The following is a 15,515-nucleotide window of genomic DNA, read 5'->3' as shown; positions in this document are numbered from 1 at the left end:
TTCCTACAGTAATATTGTAATGAAATATATGCTGAATCTAAAAAATCAAATACTATCAAAGCAATTAGATGAAACTGAACACCTACACAAGCATTCGTTTTTCAATTTCATTATCATCCATTCAAAGAGGAAAACTTCGGAATAATTTTGTACTGTTATGTAAACAAGGTTCATGTAACAAACTGCAGTGAATTATAAACAATAGAGATTTGTTATTCTTGTTTTGTTAAGAAATTTTACAAAATAAAACATTGTATAATGATACCTGATGTTAGTGTTTTTAGGTCAGTTTTTTATGACTGACAAAGTGTGTTTGTCAAGTGAAAACCTTTGCTAGTGTTCTGGAAGAATGAGTTGATTTGAGACATGATTGAAGTGTTTTGGTAGATTTAGTGCATTTTGTATGTGAAGTTAAATGCTGTGCCAAGATGAAAGTTGGTTAGGAGAACTGTGTGAAGAGTTTTGAAAAAGTGGCCTAAGTATTGAGAAATGTGTTGTAATGATTGTAAAAAACTGTAAATATTATATATTATATACTCTAATATTAAAGTGGAAAAGTTAAGGTCATTGCACACCGAGTCCGAAATTCGCATGCGAAACTTTCGCACGTTAAAAAATAAATTCGACCTCACGTTATGTCAATCGCGTTTGCACACTGCCTCCGAAACTTTCGTCCGTCAAAAAAAATATTCGGATCAGGTTCGATTTTCTGCGTTTTTCGCATCCGTGGCACGCATTTTGAGAGACGTTTTGACAATTCAGAGCCACCGTACGCGAACGCAAAAATCCAGAATGCCATCTGACAAGTTGATCCACGTCTACTACAGCACTAATCAGTAGCACTGGATGACAAACAACGTGAGGAATACAAATAGACCGAATATAAAGACCGATTGTGCCAGTAGCAAAGCATCAAACTGAGCGACTGACGTCCTTAAGTAACTAATCTTTGAAACGCTCGGATAATCCAGCAGCTCCTTGATGAGGTGAATTCTCCTTTCTTTCTATGCAATCTCGGGATTGAATGGACCCAATATTTCCTCTTTCTTTTTCGCTTTTTAAGAAGAGAGGAGACAACTATCGTGCTCACTGCTGCTTGAAGACTTCATTTTATATTTGTTTTGCGTTTTTTTTCGCAACGCATTCATTACAGTTTTTAAACGACAGTGAGCACAACTGGAGCTACATGTGCAAAAATCTAACTACACTCTGCACTACCAACAGCCACCTGAGCTAAACAGTTAACACATGACTCAAAACAGGCTCAGTGCAGCCAAACACTATGCACAACCCTCACTGTGATAACACACACTGTCACTCAGAACACACTAAGAGTAAAAACACTAGCATCAAACACCAACACAGAAAATACAAACTTTTCATCTTTACAGTTTGAACAATTTCAGTGACTTCATACAAAGTATTTTCTTCCAAGAAAAGAGTGACATTCTTTCACATGATTTATTTAAATTTTTAGAACATAATTCTTTAAAGTAAATGAAAATTAGCAGTTTGCTTCAATAGTCTGTAGTAATTTACGGAATTACAGTAATGAGTTACATATATATATATATATATGTGTGTGTGTGTGTGTGTGTGTTCACTAACAAGTCTAAAACAAGACACCTGCTTTCAGCTGAAATTGCAATGTTTGAAAGGCAAAAGGCTGAAATCTATTCTGTTTTGAATGTGTGGTTCACAGTTTTGACAGCAGTGTGTTAGCATTTGAACAAAGTGCTGTAAATCCACAGTGTTGTGCAGGTTGTGGTTAAAGTCATGGGATAAGTGTGTAGAGTTTTGAAAACTGTGTTCCAGCAATGAAAAACGAACTAGAGTTTGGTCCACATGAACTGCTGCTGTGCAGACTGTAGTTAGAGTTTTGCACATGTGACTCCAGTTGTGCCCACTGTATATGTAACTCATTACTGTAATTTCGTAAATTACTACAGACTATTGAAGCAAACTGCTAATTTTCATTTACCTTAAAGAATTATGTTCTAAAAATTTAAATAAATCATGTGAAAGAATGTCACTCTTTTCTTTGAAGAAAATATTACTTTGTATGAAGTCACTGAAATTGTTCAAACTGTAAAGATGAAAAGTTTGTATTTTCTGTGTTGGTGTTTGATGCTAGTGTTTTTACTCTTAGTGTGTTCTGAGTGACAGTGTGTGTTATCACAGTGAGGGTTGTGCACAGTGTTTGGCTGCACTGAGCCTGTTTTGAGTCATGTGTTAACTGTTTAGCTCAGGTGGCTGTTGGTAGTGCAGAGTGTAGTTAGAGTTTTGCACATGTAGCTCCAGTTGTGCTCACTGTCGTTTAGCAATCGAAAAAAACTGTAATGCATTAACGTCTTGGTTACTATTGTAACTTCTGTTCTCTGATGTAGGGAACGAGATGTTGTGTCGATGTAGTGACACTAGAGGTCGCCCTTGGGAGCCCCAAACACCTCTGATACTTCAGAAAGGGCCAATTAAAATGGCCCTTTCCCCCGGGCCTAAGGGTATAATAGGATGTGGTGTGTTCAGTAGTCCTTTGTACCACGAGGGGTTGTCAGGACCGTACTTACAACGGGTATAGGTCACTTTCAGCCACTTCTGCACTTCCTGTTTACTTCGTTTTTTTTTTTTTTTTTTTTTTTTTTTTTGGGGCAGGTAAGAAAAAATCTTACAGCTGTGCAGACCAGGAGTGTGCGCTGGGAAAAGTGTTCTTTTTTCTATGCAGAAAGCAGGGGTTAACATATGGAGAATACATCACATGGACTTACCTAGCAGGAAGTGCCACATACGGAAAGAAGTCTCTGTGGTGGGTTCTGCCAGAGAAGGGACAAACTCTACACCCACAGTGACTGGTGTCAGAGGGAGACTCTGCCCAGGTGAAGACACAGGGTTTACCACCAAGTAAACCAAACAGTGGAAAATCATCATTTGGGATTACCATTAGGGAATCAGCACATATGGAGCACTTAGCCCAAGTACAAGGAATCACCTGAAAAGGGGCATACCATGAGTAATGGGCCAGGTAGTGAAATTCCTCCGCCAAAATGAGCTACAAATGAGTACTAGAGGATAGGAGGGCGTCCAGGGTTCGCCGGACACGGGGAACTCATATGGACAAAAAAGCACACATTATCACCTCCAAGAGGGAAAAGGCACTGAGTGCAAGAGATACACCTAAACAATAAATTTGGAGATTATAAAAACACACAAAAATATTGGGTGTAGCCCCGCCCGCCGCTCTACAGATGCCTGTCAGGGAGGTGCTGTCCACTGCATCATGATGTGCTGCTATACCGGCCACATACACCTTGAAGGTGGAGGGGGATAACCGCCTTGTCAAACTTTCCTGCAGGAAAGAAAGTACAGAGCTGATAGTGTCACTCCAAAGCATACAGCTGCCTTATAGAGGGGGTTCTGGCTTGAGGGATGGTGTCTATCACCGCTGGCGATAACACTACTCTGGTCTTCCGGATACTGTCCAGATGTGGAGGTTCCAGAGATCTGGGCGCGGGTGCCAGATTGTGCCCTGCCCCTAAGCAAGGAGGTCCTTCCTCAGGAGAATTCATTAAGGAGAGGCTATTGCAAGGAGTGTGAGCACAGAAATAAGTCTGTCTGGGTCAGTAGGGCACAAGCAGCAAGACTTGCTCTCCGTCCTCCCTGATCTTGTACAGTGTCTGTGCAATCAGGCGCACTGGAGGGAATGCATATTTGAGCAGTGCCCAGGGCTAGCTGAGTGCTGGAGTGGAGAATCCTTGCCGAGTGGAGCTTCGGTCAGGGAATACCATAGAGGGCAGTGGGTGGATGCCTGGCAAGCCAACAGATCTATCTGTGCTTCATCTAATCAACTACAGATCAGCTGGACCACCTGGGGATGGAGTCTGAAGCCAGTGCAGAAGTGGTCTCAACATGAGCGATGTAACCTCAGCTGAGGAGGCCATATGCTCCCTAATCTGTCTCAGTCACACTCAGCATGGGGAATGTTGGAGTACCACCTGGCTGCCTCGCCATCGAGGGTAGTGAGGGCAGAAGAACCCGCAAAGCTTTTACTGTTCTAGGAGTAAAAAGCGCCTTCCATGGCTTTGTGAACACCTCTTGCACCTTTGGGAAGTAAGGAACTGGGGAGGACTGTGACTATGAGCAGCGTTCCAAGCCCAGAAGCCAATCATCTAACCGCGAACGCTCAGGGCAGGGTGGAGGTATCACAGCTGAGCAGTCATCTCGGCGTTAGACTTAGTCTGCACAATCACACCTGATAGTGAAGACCCAGGGGGGTCTGCAATGTCCAAAGGCAAAATCTCACCCTACGATGCTACGACTGACAGCTCATCCTCATCCTGTGTTGTGCTGAATGACAAATTAAATTCACTGGAGGGTGAACCACTTTTCTCATTGGCAAACTCAACCTGCAGAAACAAACATGCTGGGGAATGGGAAGCCCATGGGGATTTACCAAGCAGGAACATTTCCATTAGATTCCCCAAGTCGCCCTGAGTGCTTGCCGCCGCAGCCTTGTGCATACCCGCATTCATCTTAAAAAAGCAAGCTTGCATCACAGTGATTGCATGTACCATCCATGAAAACTGCTTCAGCATGTGTCTGGCCCAAATAACTGATGCAGTGATCATGGGCGTCTGAGGGAGACAGGTGTTGACTGCATCCAGAAATACACTGATGAAATGGTATCTTTAAAAAGACATTTTTCATCAGTGTTGCTCTTTTTTTTTGTCTTGTTAGAGAATATTCTCTTATGAAAATGTCTTTTTTAGCTGCACGTTGAAGCACCCTAGGGAACTCTCTTGCACTTAATGGTGCATGTGGGAGAAATAACTGCTGAAATGTGCCGTACAGGAATCCAATGAAGCTTCTAGGTAGAGGTAAAATGGAGAAACAATCACGGACACGTCTTCTCAGCTCCAAAGAACAATGTAAATGAGTGGAGCAAGCCACCTCCTTTTATACCTATATGCCTGAGGGATGGCACACAAATTCACTGGCCTTCCTGCAGTATTAGAGGTGTTGGGAGCGACCCCTAGTATCACTACATCGACACAACGTTGAGTGAGTGACAGATAGGGAACGACTAAAGTTAACATGTCTGACCTAATTGTAAAGCAAGGGTGTTAAACTCAGTTCCTGGAGCCCTGCAGGGTTCAGCTTCAACCCTAATCCAGCTAATCAAGTCCATCAGGCTTATTTGAAATCTTCAGGTATGTGTGTTGGAGAATGGTTGGAACTAAGCTCTGCATGACTATGGCCCTCCAGGAACTGAGTTTGCCACCCCTGTTGTAAAGTTATGGAAAATGTTTTGTTTCATGCCAGAAGACCAGCACAAATCCACACATATTTCTAGGAAAAGCATGTATTTAATAATAGTAACCTGACTGAATAGAAAAACAAGATTCCTGTGCATGTAAGTAGGTCTTTTATAGCTTCAGCTCCCTCTGAATAAACAATGTATTATGAAGAAGCACCATTCTGTACAACCATGCGTGAGAAAACAGCCCGCTTCACCGCTGCTGTTAGGATCTGCCTGGGGCAATTCTGACTCAAACAGACGACTCTGAGCCGATTACAAGTGCCAGGATGATGTGTGCTCATTGAATGGGCAGTTTTTAAACCAGCGCTTCACAACAGATAAGAGAGATAACTAAAGTGAAGAGCCTCCATAACGGACACAGAAAGAATGCATTCACAGACAAAATATATGAGCAACATCCTGTTTTATTACAAACACCAACAAATACCAAGAGGATGATAACTCTGAAAACAGAGAGCAGAACACATAGGCTAATCAATATTGTAAAAAGTGGTAACATGAAATTGTTCTCTTAAAGAGCTATTTGTACCTGATTTAACCCATAAAGTAACTTGTGTTGGTATAAATTAATGTGTACTTGGCTAAAAAAAAAAAAAAATTCTAAGAATGTTTTGCCAGCGTTCCCATTCATTTATGGAAACACTATTTCTGAATGTTCTCTAAATAAATTTGAGAGAAACTTCCTATAATGCTAGCCAAAGTTCTGAGAAAGTTCCCTGTTAGCTGGGTATATTGGTTTAGTGATATTAAATAATATATTTTTACTTAAACATAAACAGTTAATTTAGATGTTAATATCTTAGGTTACCAAATTCTTCAGTTTATAGACAGTAGTTTCTACATGAGGTCAATGTCGCTTCTACCTCAAAGCTCATGTCTTAAAGGATATTCAAATTGCTCTCACTTGTTCAGTTTTAGTGCTGTGTAATCTGACCGTGTAAAACACTTATTGTTTACATGCCTTTTGCTTGCATTGGGAGCTTACATGTTCTCAAAATCAGCAGTTCAAAAACACACAATCCTCGCCTCTCTTCACTCCATTTTGGCAAGCAACATGACAAATCCTGCACTGCTTTTATAATACACTGACTGGTGTAATATATGTGCATTGAAAAAATACCTTCATAAATCTTCTACTGAGCATTGTGGCTAGGGGAAAATTTTGAATAAATTGCTCTTGAATAAATTAAATATGTATGGGTGTATGTAAATAGCTGTCATTCCGAATTAATAGAGGTTTTAGCTCTTGTTAATGTTGTTTAGTTTTGTTTGTGTCACTGTGAGGGAGATTAGTGGTCTTGGGCTTTTCTCACTTCAAGGTACATTCTCCTCCCAAGTGACAATGTATTTTGCAGTTCTTTATGCTTTGAGGACAATTGGGGAAAACATAGTTCACACAATGATTGACTGAAAGATTGTCCTGTTTTATGATGTGGAATGCTACAACCAGAATTAATTCAGCTATCTACTCAAATTTCAGTGACGAGGTTGAAATAATGTTAACAATGAATCACTATGGTACCCTGCAAAGCTGTAAGCACATATTTAGGATTGAGAGTAATTTTTTTAATCACAGAGTCACTGAATGTAAGGACCAGAGAGAGTTATAAACCCATTGACACATTTTTGAATCAAGGTCAGCATGAGTAATAAACACTGTAAACGCTGATCTATCCTGTTAAATCCTCTCACTCATGATGTGATTAGAAGTAAACAGAGGGTCTATTATAGAGCAAAGCGCATTACAGGCATTCGGCTGCTCGACCTGAGTCAAAGTTAAGAGTTTTAACAATTTAGGAAAAGCCTAGGGGGGAAAATCAGCCTATCAAAATATATTTTTTATGTTGTATGAATGGCAGGATTGAGATATAGAAAATGAGTGACACAGTGCCCCCTCTTTATAACGGCTGGCAACTGTTGTGTATGGCTGAGGAGCATGCAAGGTCAGTCCCCATCATTTCACCATCCGCAAGCTTTGATCCCACTTGGCCCTTTTCTCGAGGGATGAGGGTCGAGCTCCTGCATCTTGCTGCTTGGGTCCATCTGTTGCTGAGGCAATGCAGTGACTTTGGTCATGGGGTTCACAAGTTGAGTTAACAGAGGCAGAGTTTGAGATGGGAGAAAATACCCTATCTCTCACGCTCTCCGCCTTTCTGGATCTTGAAGCTCACTTTGCAAATTCTTCAGACCAGAACGGGGAACTTTTGCTTTCTGCATCTGACTTTGAGGGGTTTTTATCCGTGCAGTAGCCAAGTTAAAAATAGTTTTGGCCGAATGAGAGGCAAGCGGTGTTGTGCTCAAACTTGATAACTGCTTCCTCAGTTCTGCACGAGTGCAGCCTCCCCGCTGCCATCTCCCATTCTTCCCTGACCAAGGTGTTGAGATTGTGAAGCAATCCATACTCCTCTCAGGTGCATACTCAGGCCTCATCGACATACTCTGCAGTGGTCAGTATGCGCAAGAAGGAGTAAGGAGCGATGCAGAGAGTGGAAGAGATGCTTGTGGGAATCCTGCCTTACCCACAAAGCCCTGCAGAGTAACAAACTTAGTGGGTAAGGCATATGCAGAAGCAGGTCAGGCTGGTGCATCCCCGCACACCATGGTGGTTCTGCAGGCATACCAGACAAACCTGCTAAAGCAGTTGGATCAAGGTAAGGGATTAGGGCCTGAGGCGGTTCAAGAACTCGGCAAGCAAATGACCTGATGCCCGATTTCCCCCTCCGGTGACGTAGTAAATACTGTTGTTGACAGATATCAAGAGGCGAAACATCAGTCGACAGTTTTCAAGGAGCTAATATTTCACTGTGTCCAGAAGCAGGTGGCTTCCACCAGCTGTGCTTAACCAGGGCCCAGCTCCAGGAGAGAGAGCAGAGGGAAAGTGTGGCTTCTTGAGTTGATATTAGATCTGATCTCCGTGAAGGCAGCCAAGAAAAAATCCTGACGACTTCAGGCCCCAGTCACTGAGAGTGTCCCGTCTGTGCACAACATGACATTGTGTGCCTCATTTTCTTTCAGGGCTTTCTGGTGTGTCTCTTCTTGTACTGCCATGTCTGGTGATTAAGGAGGTGGATGCATCCCATGGGGTCATTCACCCCATCTTCACTCACGAGTGAATCCTCCCTTCGGTTAGTTCAGGCGGTCCCTGCCAGTTCGCTGCTACAGGGCCCTGAACAGACTGATACTATAGAAAATAATTCCTCTGTCAGACTTTGCGGCAGCATGGCATTTTCTGCCCGATGTCTCTCAGTGGGTCCTGAACACTATAAGAGAAAAGGCTACAGGATTCAGTTTGCTTACCATCCACCCCATTTCCAGGGTGTAGTTGCAATGAAAGTACACCAGATAGGAGACGAAAATTTTCTCAATCAAAAGCTGCTTTCTGTCCTGGCGATAGGGGCCATAGAATATGTACCCTTTCCAGTTTCTACAGTTGGCACTTTATTTAGCCTAAAACGGATGTAGGGCTGCGACTGATTTAAATCTGAGGGGCCTGAACAAGAGGGGATCTTCGGACATACAGGTTCAAGATACCATCAAACTCATAGTGTCACAAATCCAATTTGAGGATTGGTTTGTGACAATTGATCTAAAGGATGCTTACTTTCGCATTGACATTCTGCAAGAACACAAGAAGTTTCTCAGGTTTGCTTTTGGGGGCGAAGCATGCCAATTTCGAGTTCTTCCTTTCGGCCTAGCCTTGTCCCCACATACATTCACCAAGTGTATGGATGCTGCTCTGGCTCCACTGTGACTCCAGGGCATCTGTGTACTGAATTATATTGATGATTTGCTTATACTAGCTCATTTGGAGGAGTTAGCGGCACAGCATCAAGATGTTGTGCTTGCTCATGAAGCATCTTTGACTCAGGTTAAACCCCAAGAAGAGTGTACTTTCTCCCAAACAGAGGACCACTTTTCTGGGGATAGAGTGGCACTCGACCATGATGCAGGCACATCTGTCTCCTGCATGTGCAGATTTGATCCTAACCACTGTAAGAGACATCATACTAGGCCAGGAGCTTTCAGTTTTAAAAATTCAAAGGCTGTTAGGTCTCATGGCAGTCTACTTCACATAAGACCTTTCCAGTTCTGGCTCAAGAGCAGAGGTTTTCATCATCTGAATCATGTTTCATGAGCCATGGGCTATGTGCTCTTTAACTTTAGAAGACACCAGCGTTCCTCAACAGGGGCTTGGCACTAGGGGCGTGTTGCCATCACAAGTCTCTCACGATGGACACCTCTCTCACGGGCTGGGGTACAGTTCTCGATGGCCGACCAGCTCTTGGCCTTTAGGGGTTTGTAGCTCTGAAACACTTCCTTGTACAGCTGAGTCAACCATGACTACCACGGTAGTCCCTTACAGCAATCTTCAGGATGGGCTGTGTTCGAGCCCCCTTTTCAAGCTTTTTTCTGAGAGCAGTTTACATTCCAGGGCATATAAACTTGTGGGCAGACATACTGTTGAGGCAGGGTCTGAGGCCCAGGGAATAGTGGAGTCCATATGCAGAGGTACAGCAGTGCAGAAGTGGATCTGTTTGCCTTCGAGGAGACAACCTATTGTCCTCTCTCGTTTGCCCTTACACCTTTAGGGTTGGCCAGGACAGAGTTCACCTCCTTCTAGTTGCTTCTAGTTTGGTTTGCGGACCCCCAAGGAGATCCTGTTCCAGAGAGATCTTCTCTCTCAAGTGCAGGGGACAATATTTCATCCCTGGCCAGAGATCTGGAAGCTTTGGGTCTGGCCCCTGAGGGGCACCAGCTCATAGATCCTGGTCTTTCAGCTGAGGTTACTGAAACAATTCTAGAGCTCCTTCCACTGGGAAGTTGTTTGCCCTAAAAAGGCAACTCTTTGTATGATGGTGTAAACAGCGTGATGTGAACCCTGTTAACTACCCTGGTATTGAAGTAATGAACATTGGTATTGAAGTTCCCCCGTCAACGGCATTGCACGGCATCGAAGTTCAGTTACGTATATGTTGTAGTTATAGTCACCTGTGTCTTGTTTAGTTCATCGTTACCCTGTGTATTTATACTACTCAGTTTCCTCAGTTAGTTTTCAATTATTGTCTGTTACATTAGCATTTGCCTGTACCATTTGTATTAACTTGATTATTTCATTAAAATGCTGCACATAGATTCTTGTCTCTAGACTTCTCCGTCATCAACCTGCACCTGCACGATACATTTAAAATTCAAAAAATCATTTTTACAGTGTACACTACTAAAACTGAAATCATTTGTGGATCTTAAATGTCTGGACATTTTATGGTAATTACTAAAGGAAAACAAATGCACATGCAATACCACTCAAAAATGTATCAGAACACAAACTCAAGCAGCTGCATTTAAAACTAAAATATGTTTTTGGAGCTTTAATAAAAAACTCTGCTGGACCTCAGGGGAAAAATTTAACAATAGAGAATGTGTCACTTACTTATAAGTCTTGGTCTTGTCTAGCCAAATTCCACAGATCAGAGAGCCCACCACGCCAGCAATGACAAGAGTCAAGCCAATTCTCCCAGCATTCACCTCTTCACCCTGTGCTTCAGACAGTAATGATATCTGAGATATCTTTTATATATCAGCCTGTAAGACCATGTTCTCATGCATTTCAGTCCAAGGTAGCCATGTGTTTAGATGACACAATACACTGAGTCTGATCACTTGAATGTGAATGATTCAGAAACTGAAAAGCCCTTCACAGTGAATAAATTATATGTTTTCAGCAAATAAAAAAGGATACACCAAAAGGAAAAAGGAAAAAAGTACTATGGCAGTACCATGGTGCAGGGATGCTGTCAGATGATAAAACCACAATACATACAATATGGTTTATGTAAGAAATATTACACAGCTATGTGTGCATTACATAATTTTAATGCATGACATGACTAGAAAGGCAAAGAAATGCATTAAAATTGTGAAATGCAAAACTAGCCCTGGATTACATCGCTTATACCATGGTTACTTGCCAACAAGTTAAAGCTGTTATTGATGTTAGCAGTGCAAAAATTAACTGGAAGAGTTAAAATAACATTTGTGAGGCTTCACATCAGGTGGTTCTTTGCCTTCCACGTCATACATTAAAATTGTGTAATGCACACCAATTATACCTTACAAATACAATAGTACTGAACAACTGCCATAATCATATACCATGACATGTAGTCCAGTGTATTTCAAAAAATACCATGCTGTTACAATGGCACCATCTCCAAAATTAACATGGTAATACCATGATACTTTTTGTTAGTGTATGCAGAAGTAGAAGTAGAACTACTACTGCTGTGTGTATGTGGAAGAGGATGATCAGGACAGCATGAACTCACGGGGTAATGCTCTATTATCATCCTGTTCAACAGTGTGGAAACGGCGTAGAAACATCCAACGTTCATTCCTGGGAAACACAAAGACATGCTTTTAAATAAACATGAATCACAGGATTAAAATTAGGTGGAACGATTACAATTTGATGGTTACACTTAAAGGTGTGTAATTAAAAAAACAACTTCAGTCTGTTCATTTGAGCAGCCAAACCAGGCCAGACAAAATGCATTGACTCAGAAAACTACAAATTTTAAATTAATTTTAAATTTTATATTAAAATGCAAAAACATATCAACAGGACATTTCAGATTATGCTGATAAAGTTTTGAAATACTGGTGGAAATGTATTGGCCTATATGGGGGGCAAAAATCCACTGCCAACTAAAATATCTGAATCATTGTTTAAACTATTAACTACTACTAGATAATGCTCATAACTGTGCAATAGTTCAGACATACTGAGCCAAATATGCAAAGGTAGAATGTGTTTTAAGGTAATAAGTATAAGAATAAGAATCAGCAGCGTGTACCGTAGCTGATGAGGAGGAGGATGAAGGGCTTGTTGCGGAAAAGTCTTGAGATTGAAGCCATGTATGAGTTCTGTCCCGTGGGCATGTCTCTGAGAGCCACCTGAGCCAGAGACGGAGGGGTTTTGGGTTTTTCTTGAAACACTAAAGTACATGAATACCACAAAAGTAATTCATTAAACCAAATATGAACTTTATGTATTAATCAACATGTTTACTTTGAGACAAAAACTGACAAATTATTACAATCATGGATAATGATAGGGAAAAAACGTTGTGCCTCATTCATTATACGTGAGCAGTAAATTGCTTGTAAACACCACTTCTGTAGATAGTTGAATGGATTTATTGAATGATTTAAACAGAAATTTGTTCTACTCATGTTTCCTCCAACACCAAACCATGTCATTCACTGCTTCAATAATGACACAAATGACTTTGCAAAAGCAGATATGGGGCCCCCAAAAACAGATCCCTGCAGAAATTATAAATAAACAAAATAATAGCAAAATAAAGGAATAAATTAAGTCACATTACAACAGACACTGAGCAAGCAACATTATTGTAGCCACATTTATTAAAGGGATAATTCACCCAAAAAATGAAAATTCTGTCATCATTTACTCACCCTTAAGTCCAAACCCGTATAAATTTCTTTGTTCTGCTATACAGAAAGGAAGATGTTTGGAAGAATGTTTGTAACCAAACAAATATCGCCCCCACTGACTACCATAGTAGGGAAAAAAATACTTTGGTCAATAGGGGGTAAGATCGGTTTGGTTACAAACATTCTTCCAAATATCTTTCTTTGTGTTGAGCAGAACAAAGAAATTTATACAGGTTTGGAACAACTTAAGGATGAGTAAATGATGACAGAATTTCATGTTTGGTTGAACTATCTCTTTAATTTTTACTACGATTATTTAATGTTTTATTTTTAGTTTCTGCAGATTTGAGCCTCAATAAACAGAAACTGACAACACAATGTTTGTATGTTAAAGTCTCACCGAACACAACCAGCACAAAGATGAGGCTGGCCACACCGGCGGTGATGTAGAACATGACGCTGATGTGTTGAGCCAGTTCACTGATGTCATCCACGTTGGGCACAAGAACGGGCGGGAGCAAGAAGCCAATAGCAATACCAAGCTGATGAGGAAGGAAATACAGAATAACAACTGCATCATTCTCAGATGGCATGATCCACACTGACCTAAAACTCACATGAAACTGAAAAGCATTCTGAAAAGCTCTAATCTCATTGGTTTTGTGGTTGCCACTGGGTAATATAAGGTAACTACATGGTTACAGGTTATAGGTTTAGGGGTAGGTTCAGGATTAGAACTTAGTTATTACCCAGTTATTGCAATTACCATAATAAGTACACAGTATGTACAAGGGGACTGTAAAATAAAGTGCTACTGGCTTTGTTTTCATGCAACCTCCAGGATAAAGGACATAGGGCAGTTTTATCTGTCTGCCTAGAAATATTCTCATTCACTAATAATTGCATGGATTATTTTGTAGTATGGAGAACTTCTCGCAAAAAAATAAATAAATAAATAAAAAATCACCTAATTCACAACACAACAGCAATTTATTCTTAACCAGTGTTGGGGAAAGTTAATGCATTACGATATTTTGTTACTCCCCAAAAAAGTGACTAATTGCATTACTTAGTTACTTTTTATGAAAAGAAATGCCTTGCATTACTTTAGCGTTACTTTATCTCACCTGGGCTGGGCTGGGCTTGCTTGTTTGTTTTCAAAAAACAACACAAAAGTTCTATTTTTTGACAAATGTTAAGGCCTTTCAAACACAAAAGTGAAATGAATAAGCGATCCTCACGATCCTGAGTGCTTGTGATGTGATCTGCACCACTTTTTTGACTCGGTGCTCACTTCAACTACAAATCCGATTCCAAAAAAATTGGGACACTGTACAAATTGTGAATAAAAAAGGAATGCAATTAAATTACAAATCTCATAAACTTATATTTTATTCACAATAGAATATAGATAATATATCAAATGTTGAAAGTGAGACATTTTGAAATGTCATGCCAAATATTGGCTCATTTTGGATTTCATGAGAGCTACACATTCCAAAAAAGTTGGGACAGGAAGCAATAAGAGGCCGGAAAAGTTAAATGTACATATAAGGAACAGCTGGAGGACCAATTTGCAACTTATTACGTCAATTGACAACATGATTGGGTATAAAAAGAGCCTCTCAGAGTGGCAGTGTCTCTCAGAAGTCAAGATGGGCAGAGGATCACCAATTCCCCCAATGCTGCGGTGAAAAATAGTGGAGCAATATCAGAAAGGAGTTTCTCAGAGAAAAATTTAGTTTGAAGTTATCATCATCTACAGTGCATAATATCATCCAAAGATTCAGAGAATCTGGAACAATCTCTGTGCGTAAGGGTCAAGGCCGGAAAACCATACCGGATGCCCGTGATCTTCGGGCCCTTAGACGGCACTGCATCACATACAGGAATGCTACTGTAATGGAAATCACAACATGGGCTCAGGAATACTTCCAGAAAACATTGTCGGTGAACACAATCCACCGTGCCATTCGCCGTTGCCGGCTAAAACTCTATAGGTCAAAAAAGAAGCCATATCTAAACATGATCCAGAAGCACAGCCATTTTCTCTGGGCCAAAGCACAAAATTGACTGTGGCAAAGTGGAAAACTGTTCTGTGGTCAGACGAATCAAAATTTGAAGTTCTTTTTGGAAAACTGGGATGCCATGTCATCCGGACTAAAGAGGACAAGGACAACCCAAGTTGTTATCAGCGCTCAGTTCAGAAGCTGCATCTCTGATGGTATGGGGTTGCATGAGTGCATGTGGCATGGGCAGCTTACACATCTGGAAAGGCACCATCAATGCTGAAAGGTATATACAAGTTCTAGAACAACATAAGCTCCCATCCAGACGTCGTCTCTTTCAGGGAAGACCTTGCATTTTCCAACATGACAATGCCAGACCACATACTGCATCAATTACAACATCATGGCTGCGTAGAAGAAGGATCCGGGTACTGAAATGGCCAGTCTGCAGTCCAGATCTTTCACCCATAGAAAACATTTGGTGCATCATAAGGAGGAAGATGCGACAAAGAAGACCTAAGACAGTTGAGCAACTAGAAGCCTGTATTAGACAAGAATGGGACAACAATCCTATTCCTAAACTTGAGCAACTTGTCTCCTCAGTCCCCAGACGTTTGCAGACTGTTATAAAAAGAAGAGGGGATGCCACACAGTGGTAAACATGGCCTTGTCCCAACTTTTTTGAGATGTGTTGATGCCATGAAATTTAAAATCAACTTATTTTTCCCTTAAAA

At 41.1% G+C, this 15,515-nt stretch overlaps 1 protein-coding gene across 1 annotated transcript in view; it reads right to left on the bottom strand.

Annotated features, from left to right (window-relative positions):
- Window positions 1–15,515, bottom strand: part of flvcr2a (FLVCR choline and putative heme transporter 2a) — a 29,714-nt gene that overhangs the window by 7,348 nt on the left and 6,851 nt on the right. Inside the window, exons 2-5 of the mRNA XM_067367868.1 lie at window positions 13,173–13,314; window positions 12,169–12,309; window positions 11,641–11,708; window positions 10,746–10,849 (exon numbers count right to left, since the gene is read on the bottom strand). Of these exons, the coding sequence (XP_067223969.1) occupies window positions 10,746–10,849; window positions 11,641–11,708; window positions 12,169–12,309; window positions 13,173–13,314 (455 nt within the window). The remainder of the gene's footprint in view (window positions 1–10,745; window positions 10,850–11,640; window positions 11,709–12,168; window positions 12,310–13,172; window positions 13,315–15,515) is intronic.

Source organism: Chanodichthys erythropterus, chromosome 18, assembly GCF_024489055.1.
Source record: "Chanodichthys erythropterus isolate Z2021 chromosome 18, ASM2448905v1, whole genome shotgun sequence".
Taxonomy (NCBI): Eukaryota; Metazoa; Chordata; class Actinopteri; order Cypriniformes; family Xenocyprididae; genus Chanodichthys; species Chanodichthys erythropterus.
The sequence above is the reverse complement of the archived record's forward strand: the minus strand, read 5'-3'. Positions and strand labels throughout refer to the sequence as shown.